Source organism: Scyliorhinus canicula, chromosome 18, assembly GCF_902713615.1.
Source record: "Scyliorhinus canicula chromosome 18, sScyCan1.1, whole genome shotgun sequence".
Lineage (NCBI taxonomy): Eukaryota > Metazoa > Chordata > Chondrichthyes > Carcharhiniformes > Scyliorhinidae > Scyliorhinus > Scyliorhinus canicula.
The window spans coordinates 71648994-71672583 of NC_052163.1; the positions used below are offsets into that span (position 1 = coordinate 71648994).

At 52.4% G+C, this 23590-nt stretch overlaps 1 protein-coding gene across 3 annotated transcripts in view; it reads left to right on the forward strand.

The window, feature by feature from the left end:
* Positions 1 to 3960: 3960 nt before the first annotated feature.
* Positions 3961 to 23590, forward strand: part of ndc80 (NDC80 kinetochore complex component) — a 149862-nt gene continuing 130232 nt past the window's right edge. The window contains exons 1-3 of one of the 3 annotated variants that reach the window (XM_038776776.1): positions 3961 to 4107; positions 8548 to 8641; positions 20918 to 20968. In XM_038776776.1, the coding sequence (XP_038632704.1) occupies positions 8562 to 8641; positions 20918 to 20968 (131 nt within the window). In that variant the 5' untranslated portion in view covers positions 3961 to 4107; positions 8548 to 8561. Of the gene's footprint in view, positions 4108 to 8303; positions 8449 to 8547; positions 8642 to 20917; positions 20969 to 23590 lie in introns of those variants that run through there. The other 2 variants (XM_038776774.1, XM_038776775.1) reach the window with 2 other exon arrangements.

The window sequence follows — 23590 nt, forward strand, 5'->3', positions numbered from 1 at the left end:
GGGAAAGACTGATAGGGGAGATGGTGCAGGTGGATAGGAGATATGCAGAGGCCCCAGAGGAGGGAATGCTGGGGGAAGAGGCGTAGCCTTCAGGCCAGATTTGACCTACTGACGACCAGAAAGGCGGAAGCTCAGTGGAGGAAAGCACAGGGGGCGGTGTATGAATACGGGGAGAAGGCGAACAGGATGCTGGCGCACCAGCTCCGGAAGCGAGACGCGGCCAGGGAGATTGGGGGAGTGATGGATAGAGCTGGGAAGGTGGTGCGGAGGGGGGTAGATGTCAATGGGGTCTTCAGGGACTTCTGTGGGGAATTGTACCGGTCTGAACCCCCGGTGGAGGGGGGTGAAATGGGGCGCTTCTTGGACAAGTTGCGATTCCCGAGGGTGGAAGAGGAGCAGGTGGAGGGACTAGGGGCGCCGATCGAGCTGGAGGAGGTGGTCAAAGGGATAGGGAGCATGCAGTCGGGGAAGGCGCCGGGGCCGGACGGGTTTCTGGCTGAATTCTATAAAAAGTATTTGGACCTGTTGGGCCCCGTGTTGGTCCGGACCTTTAACGAGGCAAGGGAGGGGGGGGGGGGGGGGGGCTCTGCCCCCAACTATGTCACGGGCGCTGATTTCCTTGATCCTGAAGCGGGACAAGGACCCTCTGCAGTGTGGATCGTATAGGCCGATTTCGCTGCTGAACGCCGACGCTAAGCTGCTGGCAAAGATCCTGGCCACTAGAATAGAGGATTGTGTGCCTGGGGTCATACATGAGGACCAGATGGGGTTTGTGAAGGGAAGGCAGCTGAACACAAACGTACGAAGGCTCCTCAACATCATTATGATGCCGGCTGTGGAAGGGGAGGCGGAGATAGTGGTGGCATTAGACACGGAGAAGGCCTTCGATAGGGTTGAGTGGGAGTACTTGTGGGAGATGTTGGAGAGGTTTGGGTTCGGGGAGGGGTTTATCCGGTGGGTGAGGCTGCTCTACGAGGCCCCGATGGCAAGTGTAGCCACAAATAGGAGGAGGTTGGAGTACTTTCGGCTGTATCGGGGGACGAGACAGGGGTGCCCCCTGTCCCCCTTGCTCTTCGCATTGGCGATTGAGCCCCTGGCCATGGCACTGAGGGAGTCAGGGAACTGGAGGGGCCTGGTGCGGGGTGGGGAGGAGCATCGAGTGTCGCTGTATGTGGCGGACCCGGTGGGGGGGATGCCGGAGGTGATGAGGATTCTTAGTGAATTTGGGGGTTTCTCGGGGTATAAGTTGAACCTGGGCAAGAGTGAGGTGTTTGTGGTGCATCCGGGGGATCAAGAGGAGGGGATTGGTAGGCTCCCATTGAAGCAGGCAGGGAAGAGCTTCAGGTACCTAGGGGTCCAGGTGGTGGGGAGCTGGGGGGCCCTGCACAAGCTCAACCTCACAAGATTGGTGGAGCAGATGGAGGAGGAGTTTAAGAGATGGGATATGTTACCGCTGTCACCGAGGTGCTCCCGAGGTTTTTGTTCCTGTTCCAGTGCCTCCCCATCCTTATCCCGAAGGCCTTTTTTAGGAGGGTCAACAGGAGTATCACGGGATTTGTGTAGGCGCATGGGACTCTGAGGGTTCGAAGAGTGTTCCTGGAACGAGGCAGGGATGGGGGGGGGGGGGGGGGGGGGGCCTGGCGTTGCCCAACCTCTGTGGCTACTACTGGGTGGCCAACGCAGCGATGGTGCCTAAGTGGGTAATGGATGAGGAAGGGGCAGCGTGGAAGAGGATGGAGGCGGCGTCTTGTGTGGGCACGAGCCTGGAGGCACTAGTAACGGCGCCGTTGCTGCTCCCTCCAATGAGGTATACCACGAGCCCGGTGGTGGCGGCTACCCTCAAAATTTGGGGGCAATGGAGACGGCACAGGGGAGAAATGGGGGGCTCGATGGAGGCCCCGATACGGGGGAAACCATCGGTTCGTCCCAGGGAGCATTGATGGTGGATTTCTGGGCTGGCACAGGGCAGGGGTTAGGAGGTTGAGGGACCTGTTTGTGGAGGGGAGGTTCGCGAGCTTGGGGGAGTTAGAGGGGAAGTTTGGGCTCCCCCCGGGGAACATGTTTCGGTACATGCAGGTTAGGGTGTTTGCCAGGCGGCAGATGGAGGGGTTCGCCTTGTTGCCCCCACGTGGGGTACGGGACAGGGTGCTCTCAGGGGTGTGGGTCGGAGGAGGGAGGATTTCGGACATATACCGGGTAATGCAGGAGGTAGACGAGGCCTCGGTGGAGGAACTGAAGGGTAAATGGGAAGAGGAGCTGGGTGAGGAGATTGAGTAGGGGACGTGGGCGGATGCCCTGGAGAGAGTGAATTCCTCCTCTTCCTGTGCGAGGCTTAGCCTCATACAGTTCAAGGTGCTGCATAGGGCCCACATGACTGGGTCGAGGATGAGCAGGTTTTTCGGGGGAAATTACAGGTGTTCTAGGTGCTCGGGGAGCCCAGCGAACCACGCCCATATGTTTTGGGCGTGCCCAGCATTGGAGGAGTTTTGGAAGGGGGTAGCAAGGACGGTGTCGAGGGTGGTGGGATCCAGGGTCGAGCCAGGCTGGGGACTCGCAATATTTGGGGTTGCAGTGGAGCCGGGAGTGGAGGAGGCGATAGAGGCCGCTGTTCTGGCCTTTGCGTCCCTAGGAGCCCGGCGGAGGATCTTGCTCCAATGGAAGGATGAGAGGCCCCCAAGCATGGAGGCCTGGATCTCTGATATGGCGGGGTTCATTAAATTGGAGAGGGTGAAATTTGCCCTCAGGGGATCAGTACAAGGGTTTTTCAAGCGGTGGCAGCCTTTTCTGGACTTCCTGGCGGAAAGGTAGGGAAATGGGCAGATAACAGCAGCAACCCCCGGGGGGGGGGGGGGGGGGGGGGGTGGGGAAAGAGAACTGTGCAGATGGGTTTGTGGAGGGTGCTATCTCTCTTTTTTTGTTTTTGTTCTTTCCTTTTGTTTGAAGTTGCTCTTGAAGCTGGGGGGGGGGGGGGGGGTATTGTTCATGGGGTGTTATGCAGTTGTATATTAATATAGTTAAGATGTTTATATTTTGTAAAAATTTCAATAAAAATTATTTTTAAAAAAAAATGTTGCCCCACTAGAAATTAGATTCTCTCTTCTTAGTCAACTTACATTCCCTTTCGCACAGTCTGGTTTAAAAACGGACACTCTTCTAGTAGCATTTGGGACAAAAGACATTGGCCATATAGCACGTGCATTCCAAATCATTCATCCGTGACTGCATGTTCATCAAACGTTTTGGTGTCCAGCGAGCTGGGTACGTAAGGCTCCTAATCACCCCAAACGTATGCGGGCCACAGGCGGTGAGCAATATGACCACCTGCCGCTCATTTTCGGTTATGTTGTTTGCCCGGAAATAGTAACGCATCCGTTGTGCGTATTGGTTCCAGCTTTCCAGCGCAGCATCAAAAACATCCAAACATCCATACAGAGGCATGGTGTAATAGAAAACTTCCAACGTGTGTCCAACAAAAATCCAGGGAGGTGGCTTCAGCAGTGTAGACAACTATTCACTTTACCCCTCGTCACCAGTTATGTGAGGGCCACAAAGAATCCAGCACGAGTTTTCAGGATACAAAGAAATAACATTTTTTTACAAATTAAAATATGTGTGTATATAACACCAACTTCTCTTGCTGCCAACTCCTCCCTCTCTCGCTCTGGTTCCAGACTGGCCAGCTCTATTTATGCAGGGAGTCTGCTAATGATTTCTCCGCCCCCCTCATTGGGGAAGCTCATACTCCCACAGGATTGTGGGATTGTCATTAGTCCCCAGCCAATGGTAAGCAGGCAGGTTATAACACTCTCCCTCTCACCATGACTCCCTCTCACCAGGACTCTCTCTCTCATCAGGACTCTCTCTCACCCCATTACTCTCTCATCATCACCCGGTCTCCTTACCCCTCTCTCTCACACCATCACACCCCCTCTCACTATCACTCACTCAATTATTCCCTGCAAACTACAGAAACGTCAGTTCCGCCGGGCAATGTCAAATCAGCAGTCGGTCCCGCCCTTGCGGAGAAAATCTAATTTCCGTTTCCGGTGACCGTTATTTTAATGTTGGTCTGGGCGCCAATTCCAAACTGAGGAAAGCCGGAGATCAGTGAGTGAGAAACAATCAGCGGGGGAGCCGGTCAGGGGGCGACCCGGTGGGGGAGAGCCGGTCAGGGGGCGACCCGGTGGGGGAGAGCCGGTCAGGGAGCGACCCGGTGGGGGAGAGCCGGTCAGGGGGCGACCCGGTGGGGGAGAGCCGGTCAGGGGGCGACCCGGTGGGGGAGAGCCGGTCAGGGGGCGACCCGGTGGGGGAGAGCCGGTCAGGGGGCGACCCGGTGGGGGAGAGCTGGTCAGGGGCGACCGGGGGGGTGGGGGGCGGGTGGAGAGCTGGTCAGGAGCGACGGGGGGGGGGGGTGGAGAGCTGGTCAGGGCGACCGGGGGGGGCGGGTGGAGAGCTGGTCAGGAGCGACGGGGGGGGGGGGGGGGGTGGAGAGCTGGTCAGGGGCGACCCGGGGGGGGGGGGGGGGTGGAGAGCTGGTCAGGGGCGACCCGGGGGGGGTGGAGAGCTGGTCAGGGGCGACCGGGGGGGGGGGGGGCGGGTGGAGAGCTGGTCAGGAGCGACGGGGGGGGGTGGAGAGCTGGTCAGGGGCGACCGGGGGGGGCGGGTGGAGAGCTGGTCAGGAGCGACGGGGGGGGGGGGGTGGAGAGCTGGTCAGGGGCGACCCGGGGGGGGGGGGTGGAGAGCTGGTCAGGGGCGACCCGGGGGGGTGGAGAGCTGGTCAGAGTAAGGGGGGGGGGGGTGGAGAGCTGGTCAGGGGCGACCGGGGGGGGGGGGGGGGGGGCGGGTGGAGAGCTGGTCAGGAGCGACGGGGGGGGGGGGGTGGAGAGCTGGTCAGGGGCGACCGGGGGGCGGGGTGGAGAGCTGGTCAGGAGCGACGGGGGGGGGGGGGGGGGGTGGAGAGCTGGTCAGGGCGACCCGGGGGGGGGGGGGGGGTGGAGAGCTGGTCGGGGCGACCAGGGGGGGTGGAGAGCTGGTCAGAGTAAGGGGGGGGGGGGGTGGAGAGCTGGTCAGGGGCGACCCGGGGGGGGGGGGGTGGAGAGATGGTCAGGGGCGACCGGGGGGGGGGGGGGGGGGGGTGGAGAGCTGGTCAGAGTAAGGGGGGGGGGGTGGAGAGCTGGTCATGGGCGACCCGGGGGGGGGGGTGGAGTGCTGGTCAGAGTAAGGGGGGGGGGGGGGTGGGGAGCTGCTCAAGGGCGACCCGGGGGGGGTGTGGAGTGCTGGTCAGGGGTGACCCGGGGGGGGGGTGGAGAGCTGGTCAGGGGCGACCCGGGGGGGGGGGGGGGTGGAGAGCTGGTCAGAGTAAGGGGGGGGGGGTGGAGAGCTGGTCAGGGGTGACCGGGGGGGTGGGGGGGGGGGGGGGTGGAGAGCTGGTCAGGAGCGACGGGGGGGGGGGGGGGGGGGGTGGAGAGCTGGTCAGGGGCGACGGGGGGCGGGTGGAGAGCTGGTCAGGAGCGACGGGGGGGGGGGTGTGGAGAGCTGGTCAGGGGCGACCCAGGGGGGGGGGGGGGGGGGGGGGTGGAGAGCTGGTCAGGGGCGACCCGGGGGGGGGGGGGTGGAGAGCTGGTCAGAGTAGGGGGGGGGGGGGGGGGGGGGGTGGAGAGCTGGTCAGGGGCGACCGGGGGGGGGGGGGTGGAGAGCTGGTCAGGGGCGACCGGGGGGGGGGGGGGGGGGGGGGGGGGTGGTGGAGAGCTGGTCAGGGGCGACCCGGGGGGGGGGGGGGGGGGGGGGGGGAGAGCTGGTCAGAGTAAGGGGGGGGGGTGTGGAGAGCTGGTCATGGGCGACCCGGGGGGGGGGGTTGGAGTGCTGGTCAGGGGCGACCCCCGGGGGGGGGGGGGGGGGGTGTGGAGTGCTGGTCAGAGTAAGGTGGGGGGTGGAGAGCTGCTCAGGGGCGACCCGGGGGGGGGGGGGGGGGGGGGGGTGGAGTGCTGGTCAGGGGTGACCCGGGGGGGGGTGGAGAGCTGGTCAGGGGCGACCCGGGGGGGGGGGGGTGGAGAGCTGGTCAGAGTAAGGGGGTGGGGGGTGGAGAGCTGGTCAGGGGCGACCCCGGGGGGGGGGGGGGTGGAGAGCTGGTCAGAGTAAGAGGGGGGGGGTGGAGAGCTGCTCAGGGGCGACCGGGGTGGGGGGGGGGGTGGAGTGCTGGTCAGGGGTGACCGGGGGGGGGGGGTGGAGAGTTGGTCAGGGGCGACCCGGGGGGGGGGGGGGGGGGTGGAGAGCTGGTCAGAGTAAGGGGGGGGGATGAGAGCTGGTCAGGGACGACCCGGGGGGGGGCCCTCGGTCAGAGTAAGGGGGGGGCCCCTCGGTCAGAGTAAGGGGGGGGCCCCCTCGGTCAGAGTAAGGGGGGGCCCCTCGGTCAGAGTAAGGGGGGGGCCCCTCGGTCAGAGTAAGGGGGGGGCCCCTCGGTCAGAGTAAGGGGGGGCCCCTCGGTCAGAGTAAGGGGGGGCCCCTCGGTCAGAGTAAGGGGGGGGGCCCTCGGTCAGAGTAAGGGGGGGGCCCCTCGGTCAGAGTAAGGGGGGGGCCCCCTCGGTCAGAGTAAGGGGGGGGCCCCTCGGTCAGAGTAAGGGGGGGGGCCCCTCGGTCAGAGTAAGGGGGGGCCCCTCGGTCAGAGTAAGGGGGGGGCCCCTCGGTCAGAGTAAGGGGGGGCCCCCTCGGTCAGAGTAAGGGGGGGCCCCTCGGTCAGAGTAAGGGGGGGCCCCTCGGTCAGAGTAAGGGGGGGCCCCTCGGTCAGAGTAAGGGGGGGCCCCTCGGTCAGAGTAAGGGGGGGCCCCTCGGTCAGAGTAAGGGGGGGCCCCTCGGTCAGAGTAAGGGGGGGCCCCTCGGTCAGAGTAAGGGGGGGCCCCTCGGTCAGAGTAAGGGGGGGCCCCTCGGTCAGAGTAAGGGGGGGCCCCTCGGTCAGAGTAAGGGGGGGCCCCTCGGTCAGAGTAAGGGGGGGCCCCTCGGTCAGAGTAAGGGGGGGCCCCTCGGTCAGAGTAAGGGGGGGCCCCTCGGTCAGAGTAAGGGGGGGCCCCTCGGTCAGAGTAAGGGGGGGCCCCTCGGTCAGAGTAAGGGGGGGCCCCTCGGTCAGAGTAAGGGGGGGCCCCTCGGTCAGAGTAAGGGGGGGGCCCTCGGTCAGAGTAAGGGGGGGCCCCTCGGTCAGAGTAAGGGGGGGCCCCTCGGTCAGAGTAAGGGGGGGCCCCTCGGTCAGAGTAAGGGGGGGCCCCTCGGTCAGAGTAAGGGGGGGCCCCTCGGTCAGAGTAAGGGGGGGCCCCTCGGTCAGAGTAAGGGGGGGCCCCTCGGTCAGAGTAAGGGGGGCCCCCTCGGTCAGAGTAAGGGGGGCCCCCTCGGTCAGAGTAAGGGGGGGCCCCTCGGTCAGAGTAAGGGGGGGCCCCTCGGTCAGAGTAAGGGGGGGCCCCTCGGTCAGAGTAAGGGGGGGCCCCTCGGTCAGAGTAAGGGGGGGCCCCTCGGTCAGAGTAAGGGGGGGCCCTCGGTCAGAGTAAGGGGGGGCCCCTCGGTCAGAGTAAGGGGGGGCCCCTCGGTCAGAGTAAGGGGGGGCCCCTCGGTCAGAGTAAGGGGGGGCCCCTCGGTCAGAGTAAGGGGGGGCCCCCTCGGTCAGAGTAAGGGGGGGCCCCTCGGTCAGAGTAAGGGGGGGCCCCTCGGTCAGAGTAAGGGGGGGCCCCTCGGTCAGAGTAAGGGGGGGCCCCTCGGTCAGAGTAAGGGGGGGCCCCTCGGTCAGAGTAAGGGCGGGCCCCTCGGTCAGAGTAAGGGCGGGCCCCTCGGTCAGAGTAAGGGCGGGCCCCTCGGTCAGAGTAAGGGCGGGCCCCTCGGTCAGAGTAAGGGCGGGCCCCTCGGTCAGAGTAAGGGGGGGGCCGGTGGATGGATAGCCTTGGTCAGAGTAAGGGGGGTCCTTGGTCATAGTAAAGGGTGGGGGTTGGGTAGGTGGTGTTGGTCAGAATAGGGGTGGGTGGGTGGCCTTGATCACAGTAAGGGGGGGGGCTTGGTCAGAGTCAGGGGGGGGCTGGGTCAGAGTAGGGGTGGGGTGGGGGGCCTGGGTCAGAGTAGGGGTGGGGTGGGGGGCCTGGGTCAGAGTAGGGGTGGGGTGGGGGGCCTGGGTCAGAGTAAGGGGGTGGGGGTTGGGTGGGTGACCTTGGTCAGAGTAAAGGGGGGGGGGATGGCCTGGTCAGAGGAGGGGGAGAGGGGGCAGCCTGGTCAGAGGAGGGGGAAGGTGGCCTTGTTGGAGGGGATGGGTCTGGTCAGGTGGGGACAGGTTGGGGCCTTGCCAGAGGGTGAGGGCCCTGTCACAGGCGCGAGGAGCTAGTCAGCGGCAGACTGCGGGGCGAGAAGTTAGAGTCCCTATAGTGTAGAAGGAGGCATATAAGAACATCAAGTCTAACTTCATGGTGGTGTGAGGTGCAAGTAGGAGAACAATACTCGTAAATTCTTAAAATGTTATAAATTATTATGCATCAATTTATACTTTCCAACTTAGGATGAAAATTCTTTGCTATTTTTCAGTTCAAAGCAGCAAAATGAATCCCAGCAGCCACAGAGCATTGCTGCCTCACAGGGTTAGTGAGGCCTCGCGATATGGATTCGCCACACCTCAAAGGTATGCCCAGCAACTTGTTTTACTATGGGCTTCTTCCCTGCGAGGTGAATTTTACCATTTTATGGATGGAAACCACCAATTTGGAAGAGAACATAAATAGGTGCAAGAGGAGACCATTTAGCACCAATTTGGAAGAGAACATAAATTTGGCCCCATCAACTTGTTCTGCCATTCAATTAATTTTATTCTCATGAGATGTGGTTGTCCTGACCAGCCCAGTATTTACAACCTTGAGCAGGTGGTGGTGAAATGCAGTCTTTACCTGTGCTGTAAGGAGGGGATTTCAAGGCAGTGGAATAGTGGTAAAGTTCCATTTTTACGTGTGGCATAGTCATGCTAGATTTTGAACCCATCTCATAATTAAAGCTGGGAAACCATGACGTTCTGTGGACAATCAGTAACCTCATTACCACCAAGTTAGGGTTGGGGCACCCTCGGTTCAATGAAGTGTGCAGGTGGGCATGAAAGGAGCAGCACCAGACATATGCTCACTGGTGGCGCTGGACTGGTAACTCTGAGACCCAGGGTAATGTTCTAGGGACCTGGATTTGAATCCTGCCATGGCAGATTTTGGAATTTAGCTCCATATTGATTGATTGATTGTCACGTGTACTGAGGTAGAGTGAAAACAATTTTTCTGCGACCAAGGGAACGTACCGAGTAGACAAAAAGAATAATCGACAGTATATTGACAAATAGTACATTGACAAATAGTGATTGATTACATTATGGAACAAGGCCCTACCAAAGCAAATGCAAGAGCAGCATAAGGCGCCTAAAGTAGCGTTCTTGCATGGAACAGATCAGTCCGAGGGAGTATCATCGAGGAGTCTAGTAGCATTAGGGAAAAAGCTGTTCCTACGTCTGGATGTGCGGGTCTTCAGACTTCTGCATTTTCTGCCTAATGCAAGATTCTGGAAGAGGGCAAAGCCTCGGTGGGAGGGGTCTCTGTCAATGCTGTCTGCCTTCCTGAGGCAGCAGGAGGTGTACACGGTATCAATGGGAGGGTGGAAAGCTTGTGTGATGCGTTGGGCTGAGTTCACCACACTCTGCAGTTTCTTGCAATCTTGGGCCGAGCTGTTGCCACACCAAGCTGTGATGCAGCCGGATAGGATGCTCTCTATGGCACATCTGTAGAAGTTTGAGAGTTAGAACATAGAACAATACAGCACAGAACAGGCCCGTCGACCCTCGATGTTGTGCAATGATCACCCTACTCAAACCCACGTATCCACCCTATACCCGTAACCCAACAACCCCCCCCCCCCCCCCCCCCCTTAACCTTACTTTTTTTTTAGGACACTACGGGCAATTTAGCATGGCCAATCCACCTAACCCGCACATCTTTGGACTGTGGGAGGAAACCGGAGCACCCGGAGGAAACCCACGCGCACACAGGGAGGACGTGCAGACTCCGCACAGACAGTGACCCAGCCGGGAACCGAACCTGGGACCCTGGCGCTGTGAAGCATTTATGCTAACCACCATGCTACCATGCTGCCCGCAGTTGATGCAGTCCTGCCGAATTTCTTTAGCTTAAGTAGAGATGTTGTTGGACTTTCTGGACTTGCATCAACGAGAGTGGACCAGGTCAGACTGTTGGTGATGGTGACCCCCAGGAGCCTAAAGCTATTGACCATCTCCACTTCAGAGCCATTGATGTGGGGTGGTGGGGGGGGGGGGGGTTGTGCTACGCTTCCTGAAGTCGATGATCAGTTCCTTGTTCTTGCCGATATTTAGAGAGAGATTGTTTTCGGTACACCATGCAACTGAATGATCCATCTCCCTCTGTAGTCTGATTCGTCTTTTGAGATACGACCCACCACAGCCGTATCATCCGCAGACATATAGATTGAATTGGAGTTAAATCTTGCGCCACAGTCGTGTGTGTAGAGGGCGTACAGTAGAGGACTGAGTACGCATTCTTGAGGGCGCCCGGTGTTGAGGACTATTGTAGAGGAGGTGTTACCTATCCTGACAGATTGAGGTCCGTTGGTGAGGAAGTCAAGGATCCAGCTGCACAGGGATGGGTCAAGTCCAAGATTGCAGAGTTTGTTGGGTTAATGGTGTTGAAGGCGGAGCTGTAGTCTACGAACAGCAGTCTGATGTAGGTGTCCTTGTTGTTGAGGTGTTCGAGTGTTGATTGTAGGGTCAGGGAGATGGCATCTGCTGTGGACTGGTTGCAGCAATAGGCAAACTGCAATGGATTAAGACCATCTGGGAGGCTGGCGCTGATCCGTCTCATGACTAGCCGCTCAAAGCATTTCATGTATAAGTTTACCTAAGGTTTAAGACATGGCAGGAGATCCCAGACCTGTGTCATGCTCCTCGTGTGCGATGTGGGACCTCAGGGACACGTCCACTGTCCCTGGCTCTTTCACGTGCAAGACGTGTGTTTCGTTGCAGCTCCTGTTAGGCCGCTTGATAGCTCTGGAGCTGCGGATGGACTCACTTTGGAGAATCCGCGATGCTGAGGAGGTCGTGGATAGCATGTTTAGCGCGTTGGTCACACCGCAGGTGAAAGTTACTGAGAGAGATAGCAAATGGGTGACCAAAAGACAGAGAAAGAGTAGGATGGCAGTGCAGGGGTCCCCTGCGGTCATCTCCCTGCAAAACAGATATACCGCTTTGGATACTGTTGGGGGAGATGGCTCACCAGGGGAAGGCAGCAGCAAGGTTCATGGCACCGTGGCTGGCTCTGCTGCGCAGCAGGGCAGGAAGAAAAATGGCAGGGCTATAGTGATAGGGGACTCGATCGTAAGGGGAATAGACAGGTGGTTCTGTGGACGCAATCGAGACTCCAGGATGGTATGTTGCTTCCCTGGTGCAAGGGTCAAGGATGTCTCGGAGCGGCTGCAGGACATTCTTGGGGGGGGGGGGGGGGGGTGAACAGCCAGCTGTCGTGGTGCACATAGGCACCAACGATATAGGTAAAAAAAACGGGATGAGGTCCTACATGCGGAATTCAGGGAGTTAGGAGTTAAACTAAAAAGTAGGACCTCAAAGGTAGTAATCTCAGGATTGCTACCAGTGCAACGAGCTAGTCAGAGTAGGAATGTCAGGATAGATAGGATGAATGCGTGGCTCGAAAGATGGTGCAAGAGGGAGGGATTCAAATTCCTGGGGCATTGGGACTGGTTCTGGGGGAGGTGGGACCAGTACAAACCGGACGGTCTGCACCTGGGCAGGACTGGAACTGATATCCTAGCAAACCGTGTTTGCTAGAGCTGTTGGGGAGGGTTTAAACTAATGTGGCAGTGGGATGGGAACCAATGCAGGAAGTTGGAAGGTAGTAAAACAGGGACAGAAGCAAAAGGAAGTAAGGGGAAAAGTGCAAGGCAGAGAAGACATAGTCAAAAATCAAAAAGGGCGACAATACAAGGTACAGTGGCTGAGGGGAGCTCAGTGAATAGGCCCAGTAATACTAAAAGGAATAAAACTGGAGATGTTAAGATTCAAAACAGAGGTAAAAAAACCAACAGAAGTGTACTTTACCTGAATGCTCGTAGTATTCGGAATAAAGTAAATGAGTTGATGGCACAAATCATCGTGAATGACTGATTTAGTGGCCATTACTGAAACATGGTTAAAGGATGGTCACGACTGGAAGTTAAATATCCGAGGGTATCAAACTATTCGGAAGGACAGAGTGGATGGTAAGGGAGGCGGTGTTGCTCTGTTATTTAAGGATGACATCCGGGCAATAGTAAGGAATTACATCGGTGCTATGGAGGATAAGGTTGAATCCATTTGGGTGGAAATCAGGATTAGTAAGGCGAAAAAGCCACTGATAGGAGTAGTCTATCGGCCACCAAATAGTAACGTTATGGTGGGGCAGGCAATAAACAAAGAAATAACTGATGCATGTAGAAATGGTACAGCAGTTATCATGGGGGATTTTAATCTACATGTCGATTGGTTTAACCAGGTCGGTCAAGGCAACCTTGAGGAGGAGTTTATAGAATGTATCCGCGATAGTTTCCTAGAACAGTATGTAATGGAACCTACGAGGGAACAAGCGGTCCTAGATCTTGTCCTGTGTAATGAGACAGGATTGATTCATGATCTCATAGTTAGGGATCCTCTCGGAAGGAGTGATCACAATATGGTGGAATTTAAAATACAGATGGAGGGTGAGAAAGTAAAATCAAATACTAGTGTTTTGTGTTTAAACAAAGGAGATTACAATGGGATGAGAGAAGAACTAGCTAAGGTAGACTGGGAGCAAAGACTTTATGGTGGAACAGTTGAGGAACAGTGGAGAACCTTCCAAGCGATTTTTCAGTGCTCAGCAAAGGTTTATACCAACAAAAAGGAAGGACGGTAGAAAGGGAAAATCGACCGTGGATATCTAAGGAAATAAGGGAGAGTATCAAATTGAAGGAAAAAGCATATAAAGTGGCAAAGATTGGTGGGAGACGAGGACTGGGAAATCTTTAGGGGCAACAGAGAGCTACTAAAAAAGCTATAAAGAAGAGTAAGATAGAGCATGAGAGTAAACTTGCTCAGAATATAAAAACAGTCAGTAAAAGTTTTTAGAAATATATAAAACAAAAAGAGTGGCTAAGGTAAATATTGGTCCTTTAGAGGATGAGAAGGGAGTTTTAATAATGGGAGATGAGGAAATGGCTGAGGAACTGAACAGGTTTTTTGGGTCGGTCTTTACAGTGGAAGACGCAAATAACATGCCAGCGACTGATAGAAATAAGGCGTGTGGACCTTGAGAGGATTGTTATCACTAAGGAGGTAGTGATGGGCAAGCTAATGGGGCTAAAGGTAGACAAGTCTCCTGGCCCTGATGGAATGCATCCCAGAGTGCTAAAAGAGATGGCTAGGGAAATTGTAGATGCACTAGTGATGATTTACCAAAATTCACTCGACTCTGGGGTGGATTGGAAATTAGCAAATGTGCCACCACTGTTTAAAAAAGGATGTAGGCAGAGAGCAGGAAATTATAGGCCAGTGAGCTTAACTTCGGTAGTAGGGAAGATGCTGGAATCTATCATCAAGGAAGAAATAGCGAGGCATCTGGATAGAAATTGTCCCATTGGGCAGACGCAGCATGGGTTCATAAAGGGCAGGTCGTGCCTAACTAGTTTAGTGGAATTTTTTGAGGACATTACCAGTGCAGTAGATAACGGGGAGCCAATGGATGTGGTATATCTGGATTTCCAGAAAGCCTTTGACAAGGTGCCACACAAAAGGTTGCTGCATTAGATAAAGATGCATTGCATTAAGGGTAAAGTAGTAGCATGGATAGAGGATTGGTTAATTAATAGAAAGCAAAGAGTGGGGATTAATGGATGTTTCTCTGGTAGCTAGTAGCTAGTGGTGTCCCTCTGGGATCCGTGTTGGGCTCACAATTGTTCACAATTTACATAGATGATTTGGAGTTGGGGACCAAGGGCAATGTGTCCAAGTTTGCAGATGACACTAAGATGAGTGGTAAAGCGAAAAGTGCAGAGGATACTGGAAGTCTGCAGAGGGATTTGGGTAGGTTAATTGAATGGGCTAGGGTCTGGCAGATGGAATACAATGTTGACAAATGTGAGGTTATCCATTTTGATAGGAATAACAGCAAGCGGGATTATTATTTAAACGATAAAATATTAAAGCATGCTGCTGTGCAGAGAGACCTGGGTGTGCTAGTGCATGAGTCACAGAAAGTTGATTTACAAGTGCAACAGGTGATTAAGAAGGCAAATGGAATTTTGTCCTTCATTGCTAGAGGGATGGAGTTTAAGACTAGGGAGGTTATGTTGCAATTGTATAAGATGTTAGTGAGGCCACACCTGGAGTTTTGGTCTCCTTACTTGAGAAAGGACATACTGGCACTGGAGGGTGTGCAGAGGAGATTCACTAGGTTAATCCCAGAGCTGAAGGGGTTGGATTATGAGGAGAGGTTGAGTAGACTGGGACTGTACTCGTTGGAATTTAGACGGATGAGGGAGGATCTTATAGAAACATTTAAAATTATGAAGGGAATAGATAGGATAGATGCGGGCAGGTTGTTTCCACTGGCGGGTGAAAGCAGAACTAGGGGACATAGCCTCAAAATAAGGGGAAGTAGATTTAGGACTGAGTTTAGGAGGAACTTCTTCACTTCACCCAAAGGGTTGTGAATCTATGGAATTCCTTGCCGAGTGAAGCAGTTGAGGCGCCTTCATTAAATGTTTTTAAGGTAAAGATAGATAGTTTTTTGAAGAATAAAGGGATTAAGGGTTATGGTGTTCGGGTCGGAAAGTAGAGCTGAGACCACAAAAGATCAGCCATGATCTCATTGAATGGCGGAGCAGGCTCGAGGGGCCAAATGGCCTACTCCTGCTCCTAGTTCTTATGTTCTTATGATAACAGACATCAGGGCTACTGGTTGTTGAGGCACGCTACCTTGTTCTTCTTTGATACTCGTGTTATGGAGGTGTTGGAGAAGGGCAGGACCTCGGAGCGGAGAAAGGAGGTGGTGAAGATGTCTGCAAATGCACTCGTCAAAAGGTCTGCGCAGGGTCTTGAGTGCTTGCCCAGGGACTCCCAAGGGACCCGTCGCTTTTGCCGGATTCACTTTCAAGAAGGCAGCTCTTACCTCTTGAAGCTTTAACGTGGGTATGTGTGTGTCCAGGGCTGTTGGGGCAGGTGGCACTGATGTATTGGCTGACTGTTCAAAGCGGGCATAGAACTTGTTCAGTTCATCGGGGAGGGATGCTCCAGCCCCAGAGATTCCGTGGCTTTGTGTAATTGGAAACTGGAATTAAAAGTCTATAATGATCACATTGTAGATTGTTGTTAAACCTCATCTTGTTCACTAACAAGAGGCTGTGGAGGCTAAGCCACTGAATGTTTTTTGAAGAGATGGATTTTTTTTTTAGATTTTAGTGGCATCAAGGCATATCGAGAGAAAGCGGGAATATGGCACTGAAATAGAGGATCAGCCATGATCATAATGAATGGCGATGCAGGCTCAAAGAGCCAAATAGCCTACTCCTCCTAGTTTCCATGTTTCTAATGTCTTTTAGTGAAGGAAATCTGGCATCATTACCCGTTCTGGCTTAAGTGTCACTCGAGACCCACAGCAGTGTGGTTGACTCTGGACTGTCCTTTGAAATGTCCTAGCAAGCCAGTCAGTTCAAGGGCAGTTAATGCTAACCCAGACTATGTGCCCTGACAACGTTTCCAGCAAGAGTACTGAAGGCGTGTGCTCCAGAACTTAACTCTCTCCACATCTACAATACTGGCATTTACATGACACTGGGAAATTGCCCAGGTATATCCTGCCCATAAAAAGCAGAACGAGTAAATCCAATCTGGAAAATTTTCACTCGTCAGTCTGCTCTTGATCATCAGCAAACTAATCTCAACAGTGCTATCAAGCGAACCTACTCAGCAATACTGTGTTCACTTACACCCCATTTGGCCCTACGAGGGCTACTCAGTTCATTCTAGTCTGTTGGGACTCTTTTATTTTACCTTCTAATAAGAATCGGTAGTCCTTTGGTGGGAGTATTAAAAATACGACTTTATTGTTAATTACTCACTGGTATACACTTGAATGAGAACTGAATAAAATCTTAGAAACAAAATATCAAACAATACAGATGATTCAAGAAATTAGGAACAAGGGACGTTGACCACAAGGTCCTATTTTTAAGGGAATTCCTATCTCTGGTGTAATCCCTCATTTACTTTCATTGGTTTCTAATTCTCAGCTGCGGCCTCCTGGTTTGTTCAAATGAATGTCTGTTACTTGGAGGATAACTTAATCAAACATTGGACATTAAGATTGACCGGTGTCTATCAAAACTAGCTCAGCATTTGCGTGCGTAGTCTTAGGGAAAGTACTGAATATGTTTTCTCATACCTGCCATGTTTCATAGCTTGGCAAAGACCTAGCTAAAATTGATTAGTTGATTAGACAGAGAACAATCTGTTCTCAGTACTGAATACAATGGTTAATTATGAGAAAATGACTGGGTTCCCTCAGTCGAGACACTGGTTAAAAATATTTTTTGCCTATTGGCTATAAGGATTCAATTGACCCCCATATGAATAATCATTGTCTGATTATGCCCAGGCATGAATAAAGAAGTTGAACTCGAGGTAAGAATGATTGCTGCACAGTGGCAGCAGTGTGCACCATCTACAAGATGTACTGAAGGAACCCACCAAGGCTCCTTAAACAGCACCTTCCAAACCCATGACCTTGACCAGCAATGAATGGGAACACCAACTGCAAGTTCTCCTCCAAGCCACACACCATCCTGACTTGGAGCTGTATTGCCATTCCTTTGCAGGGTCAAACTCCCTCCCTTACAGTACTGTGGGTATACCAATATCCCACACAGCGCAGCAGAAGGTAGCTCATCACCATCTTAAGGGCAGTTAGGATGGGCAATAAATTCTGGCCTTGCCAGAAAGAACTTCCCATAAAGTATTTTTTAAAATGTTGACCCAGTGACCATGAACGAATGGCGATATTAGATCCAATTCAGGGTAGTTTGGAACTTGCAGGTGGTGGTGTTCTCATGCATTTGGTGCTCTTGTTTTTAGATGGGTAGAGTTTTCAATTTGGAAAGGTATTGTCAAAGGAGCCTTGGTAAGCTGCTGTGGCACATACACATTGTTGCGATTGTGCATTGGTGGTGGAGGATATTGAATGTTGAGGTTGTTGGATGGGGTGCTGGATCATGGCTTCTTTTCCCCCGTCAATTCTGTTTTTCTGCCCGTTCCCTATATAATTTAATTCTGCATGAGGTCATAAATCTGTCTATCTCGGCCGTTGAATACTTAATGATGGAACATTCACAATACTTTGGGTAGGAGACGCAAGCCTTTGAAGAAAATTCTCTTCATCTTAACCTAAATGACGGACCTTTATCCTGCCTGAGACCGTGCCCCTTGTTTTAGATTCTCAAGACGAAAAACAACCTCTGTGTCTAGCCTTGTTAAGCCCTTTCAGAATCTTGGATGCTTCGGTCACGAAGGATCAGAAATTGGGATGGTTTCTCATAACGGTCAATGATAGTGGGAGTATTTGCTAGTGGTTGGGGAGGATTTAAACTAAAACGGCATGGGGTTGGGAACCTACGCAAGGAGTCCGAGAATGAGGAATAAGGACACAAACAAAAGGCAGAAAGGGGAATAAGAAAAGTAAGTGATAGGCAGAGAAACCAAAGGCCAGATTCAAACAGGGCAACATTGAGAAATATTGGGAGCGAAACAAGTCATGTTAAAAAGACGAACTGAAAGACGTGAGCATTCACAATAAAGCAGATGCATGGTTTTGTGAAGGGGAAGTTGTGCCTTGCTAATTTGATCGAGATTTTCGAGGAAGTGACAAAGATTATTTATTTATTTATTTTTAATTTAGATTACCAATTCATTTTTTCCAATTAAGGGGCAATTTAGCGTGGCCAATCCACCTACCCTGCACATCTTTGGGTTGTAGGGGTGAAACCCACGTAAACACGGGGAGAATGTGCAAACTCCACACTGACAGTGACCCCGTGCCGGGATCGAACCTGGGACCTCGGCGCCGTGAAGCAGCAGGGCTAACCCACTGCGCCACCGTGCTGCCCCAGAAGTGACAAAGATGATGGATGAGGGAAAGGCAGTAGATGTTGTATATATGGACTTCAGTAAAGCCTTTGGGCAAGGTACCTCATGGTAGACTGGTACAAATGGTGAAGTCATATGGGATAAGATAGATAAATAAATAATCTTTGTCACTTCCTCGAAAATACTCTCCAGTCCTCTGGAACTTCAAATGGGATAAGAGGAGAGCTGGCAAGTTAGATACAGAACTGACGTGGGCACGTAAAGAGGGTAGCACTGGAAGCAGTAGTTTTCTGAATGCAAGGTTGTGACTAGTGTGTTCCACAGTGATCAGTTCTGGGGCCTTTGTTTGTAGTTTATATAAATGATTTGGAAGAAAATGTAGCTGGTCTGGTTAGTAAGTTCGCAGACGACAGAAAAATTGGTTGAGTTGCGGATAATGAAGAGGATTGTCAGGATACAGCAAGATATAAACTGGTTGGAGTCTTGGCGGAGAAATGGTAGATGGAAGTTTAATCCGGAGAAGTGTGTGGTAATGCACTTTGGAAGGTCCAACGCGTGTAAGAATTACCCAGTAAATCGTAGAACTCTTGTGAGTACTGACAGGCAGAGAGATCTGGGTGTGCATGTCCACCGATCACTGAAAGTGGCAACACAAGTGGGTAAGGCATATGGCATGCTGGCCCTGGGACAATATTATTTCATTAATTTGGGCAAGTAGAGTAAAAGAAAGCCAACATGGATTAGTTAATCCAATTAGTGAAACACAATTTGCCCTCGTCAGCAGCGTTTAAGCCCATGGAATAAGAGACCCAAGATGCAACATTGGCTGAGTGACCGAGTAATGGTAAACAAATGTTTTTCAGACTAGTGAAGGAGATAAATTGATTTCCCCAGGAGTTTGGTACTTGAACCACTGCTTTTCTTGATATATATTAATAACATAGAACATGCAGTGCAATGCACCGACCCACTTAAGCCCTCACTTCCACCCTATCCCCATAACCCAATAACCCCTCCTAATTTTGGACATGAGGGCAATTTAGCATGGCCAATCCACCTAACCTGCACGTCTTTGGACTGTGGGAGGAAACCGAAAGACCCGGAGGTAACCCAGGCAGAAGTGGGGAGAATGTGCAGACTCCACACAGTCAGTGACCCAGCAGGGAATCGAACCTGGGACCCTGGTACTGTGAAGCCACAGTGCTAACCATTTGTGCTACCGTGCTGCCTTGACTTGGGTGTGTAGGGCACAAGTTTCCAGACACACAATTTTGAAATACTTTGAGTTGTGAAAACGATAGTGACAGGCTTTTGAGGATAATTTGATAATAGACTGGATAATTGTCTGACGTGAAATTTGAAGGGCGTTGGCAAATGAAAGAGCAAGGGAACTTGCAGAGAACCAGCACAGATATGACCTGCTGAATTCTACGATTCTGCGCAGGGCAATAGAGACCTGCACTGTAGAGATATCATTTTAAATCTGTTTTTGTTTTTAATTTTTTGCATGATTGGATATTCTTTATAAAGGGAAAGCATTGCGGATGCTGGCAATCCAAAAAAAAATAATGTGCTGGAAAAACCCAACAGGTCTGGCAGCATCTGTGAGAAAGAAATAGTTCATGTTGAGAATCCATTTTCATTCTTATTTGAAAATGAAGAGAGAAATGTGATGGGTTAGCATTGGGACTGTGGCGCTGAGGACCCGGGTTTGAATCCCGGCCCTTGGTCACTGTCCGTGTGGAGTTTGCACATTCTCCCCGTGTCTGCATGGGTTTCACCCCCACAACCCAAAGATGCTGGTTAGATGGATTGGCCATGCTAAATTGCCCCTAAATTGGGGAAAAAAATAATTGGGTACTCTAAATTTATTAAAAAAGAAGAAACAGGTTACAGGGTGGGGAGATGACCTAGAGAGTCAGAGGGGTAGTGGTATTAATGCTATTATTCTAATCCAGAGACTGAGGGTAATGCTCTGGATGGTGCAATTTGAACTCCATAAAACAATTGAGAATTAATGATGACAATGGAACTGTTGCCATTGTCATAGAAACGTAGTTCACTAATATCCTTTAGAGATGGAAATCTGTCATCCTTACTTGTGACTCTAGTGGTTGAGTGTTTAAATTAGGGATGAACAATAAATTCTGGCCCAACATTTATTAACTTAAAAAAGGAACAAAAAGCAAACAATGGTAGTGGTGGTGTGAAAATCAAAATGGAAGACAGAGCTCTGATGATGTTGAACTTAATGTTGAGTTCAGAGGCTATAAAGTGCCTCATTGGAGCATTTTAGCAGGCAGAGGACAGAAATGTGAGCATGATAATGAATTGAAATGGCAATCCCGTTTGCACCCGAGTGGAGGAGTTCCACAAAGTGGTCACCCAGTGTACCTGGGTCTTCCCATTGTAGAGGAGACTGCTGAAAAAAGTGAACAGTGAGGAGAAGGGCGGGTGTTACACTTCCTGCGATGCCTTTGAATCAGGATGACATGTTGTGGGTGAGTGGACTAAGGTGTCATTGAGGAAGTGGTTCTTTCAGAATGCTGACAGGGTGGGGAAGGTGTATTTGGTGGCATCTTACTGGAGGTGGAGAATGATCCTTTGAATGCAAAGGCTGAAAGGTGGAAAGTGATTGTCGTTCCGACAGGGAGGGGACATTGTGTGTTTATGTTTGATAACTGATTGCATGAGATTTATCTTCTGCTAAACTTTGTTTGTTCACAGTGTGTTTCGTCCAGGAACCTCTGAGAGAATCACCAGCTCCTTTGGAAGAAGGTATTGGCAGCATTTAATTTCCCCTACTCCTAAGAATGTTTTACAAGATTGCATTGTTCTATTTGATTTATTTCTCTTTCCTTCTTCCTGCACTCGACACCTACACAAAATATCTAATTCAGAGGCATTGCAGATACAAGCTCCATTCTGTACTGTGTAATTCAACATAACCAACTATTACAGTCAAACTCTTTCTTTAACAAGGATAGTTGAGTAGTTACATATAGATACAAGGGGAGTTGTATCTCTTCAGAATCTCCAGAATTGTTATTGCACAGCTGGAGGCTATTGAGCCTAGTTGTGTCGACGAACCTGCTCTTTGAGTAATTCAATAACTGTCATTTTGCTGCCGCCTTGCTCCAGCACTGGATTTTCTTCCTTTTCAAATAAAACCCAATTCCCACTTTTTTTTTGGAAATATTTTTATTCTCCTTTTTAACATTTTTTCTCCCGAATTTACACCCACCAACAACAAACAATAATCAACAGCAAATATATCAAACTCCCTAACAATATCAACAATCCCATCCTTCCACCAACCCCCAAACATCAGCCCGCATGTTAACATAAACAAATGACAAAAAAGGAATCCGGGATTACCCATAGCCATCTTTAATATAGACAGCCCCCCCCCCCCCCCCCCCCCCCCCCCCCCCAAACTAATGTTCGATGTTATCCAGTTCTTGAAAGTGCATAATAAATAGTGCCCATGACTTGTAGAACCCCTCTGAGCTTCCCCTCAGTTCAAACTTAACCTTCTCAAGGGTCAAGTATTCCAACAGGTCCCCTAGCCACACCAGGGCACAGGGTGGAGAGGCTGCTCTCCATCCCAGCAGGATCCGCCTTCGGGCGATCAACGAGGCGAAGGCTATAATATCTGCCTCCGCACCCGTTTCCAACCCTGGCTGGTCCGACACCCCGAATGTGGCCTCCTGGGGACCCGGGTCTAGTTTCACACGCACCACCTTGGAAATTACCTGAAACACCTCCTTCCAGTACTCCCCTAGCTTTGGACAGGACCAAAACATATGAACGTGATTAGCCCCCGCCCCCCGCAACATTCACACACATCTTCTACCCCTTTAAAGAATTGGCTCATCCTCGCCCTCATGAGGTGTGCTCTGTACACCACCTTCAGCTGTATCAGCCCCAACCTCGCACATGAGGTGGAGGCATTCACTCTCTGAAGCACCTCACACCAGACCCCCTCCTCTATAACCTCTCCCAACTCTTCCTCCCACTTTGCTTTGATCTTCTCCAGTGGTGCCTTATCCTTTTCCAACATAGCTCCGTACACTGCTGACACTGCCCCCTTCTCCAGTTCCCTTGTCGTCAGCACCTCCTCCAGCAACGTGGAAGCCGGTTCCTCCGGGAAGCTCTGTATCTCCTTCCTGGCAAAGTCCCGAACCTGCATATATCTAAAGCACGGTGGCACAGTGGTTAGCATTGCTGCCTACGGCGCTGAGGACCCGGGTTCGGATCCCGGCCCTGGGTCACTGTCCGTGTGGAGTTTGCACGTTCTCCCCGTGTCTGCGTGGGTTTTGCCCCCACAAGCCAAAGATGTGCAGGTTAGGTGAATTGGCCACGTTAAATTGCCCCTTAATTGGAAAAAAATTAATTAAAAATTTTTTTTTTTAAATGTGGGCAGCACGGTAGCATGTTGGTTAGCATAAATGCTTCACAGCTCCAGGGTCCCAGGTTCGATTCCCGGCTGGGTCACTGTCTGTGCGGAGTCTGCACGTCCTCCCTGTGTGTGCGTGGGTTTCCTCCGGGTGCTCCGGTTTCCTCCCACAGTCCAAAGATGTGCGGGTTAGGTGGATTGGCCATGCTAAATTGCCGGTAGTGTCCTAAAAAAAGTAAGGTTGGGGTGGGGGGGTTGTTGTTGGGTTACGGGTATAGGGTGGATACGTGGGTTTGAGTAGGGTGATCATTGCTCGGCACAACATAGAGGGCCGAAGGGCCTGTTCTGTGCTGTACTGTTCTATGTTCTACTTCTCCCTGCTCCAGCCGCTACTTCGCTTCCAGCTCCCTCAATCCTGCAAATCGACCCCGAAGAAACAAATCTTTTAGCGTCTTAATCCCCTTCTCCTCCCATTTCCGAAAGCTTCCATCCCACCTCCCTGGCTCAAATCTGTGGTTCTCCCGAATCGGCATTTCCCTCGACCCTGCCCCCAACCCGAAACTGCCTCCAGATTTTCAATGAAGCTATTATTACTGGACTTCCTGAGTATTTCCCCGGAGCTATCGGGAGCGGCGCTGTTGCTAGTGCTTGCAGCCCCGACCCCCTGCACAAACTCTCCTCCAATCTGACCCACTGGGAATCAACCCCTCTGACCCAGCTCCGCATCTTCTCCATATTCGCCGCCCAGTAGTAGTACATCACGTTCGGGAGACCCAAACCCCCTGCCTGCCTTCCCCTCTGTCGCAGCACCTTCCTCACTCTGGCCACCTTTCCTCCCCATATGAATGAGGTAATCCTTCCCTCAATCTCCCTAAAATAAGACTTTGGCAGGAAAATCGGTAGGCATTGAAAAATAAACAGAAATCGCGGCAACACATTCATTTTAACCGCCTGTACCCGACCTGCCAGTGACAGAGGGAGACCATCCCACCTTGCCAGAT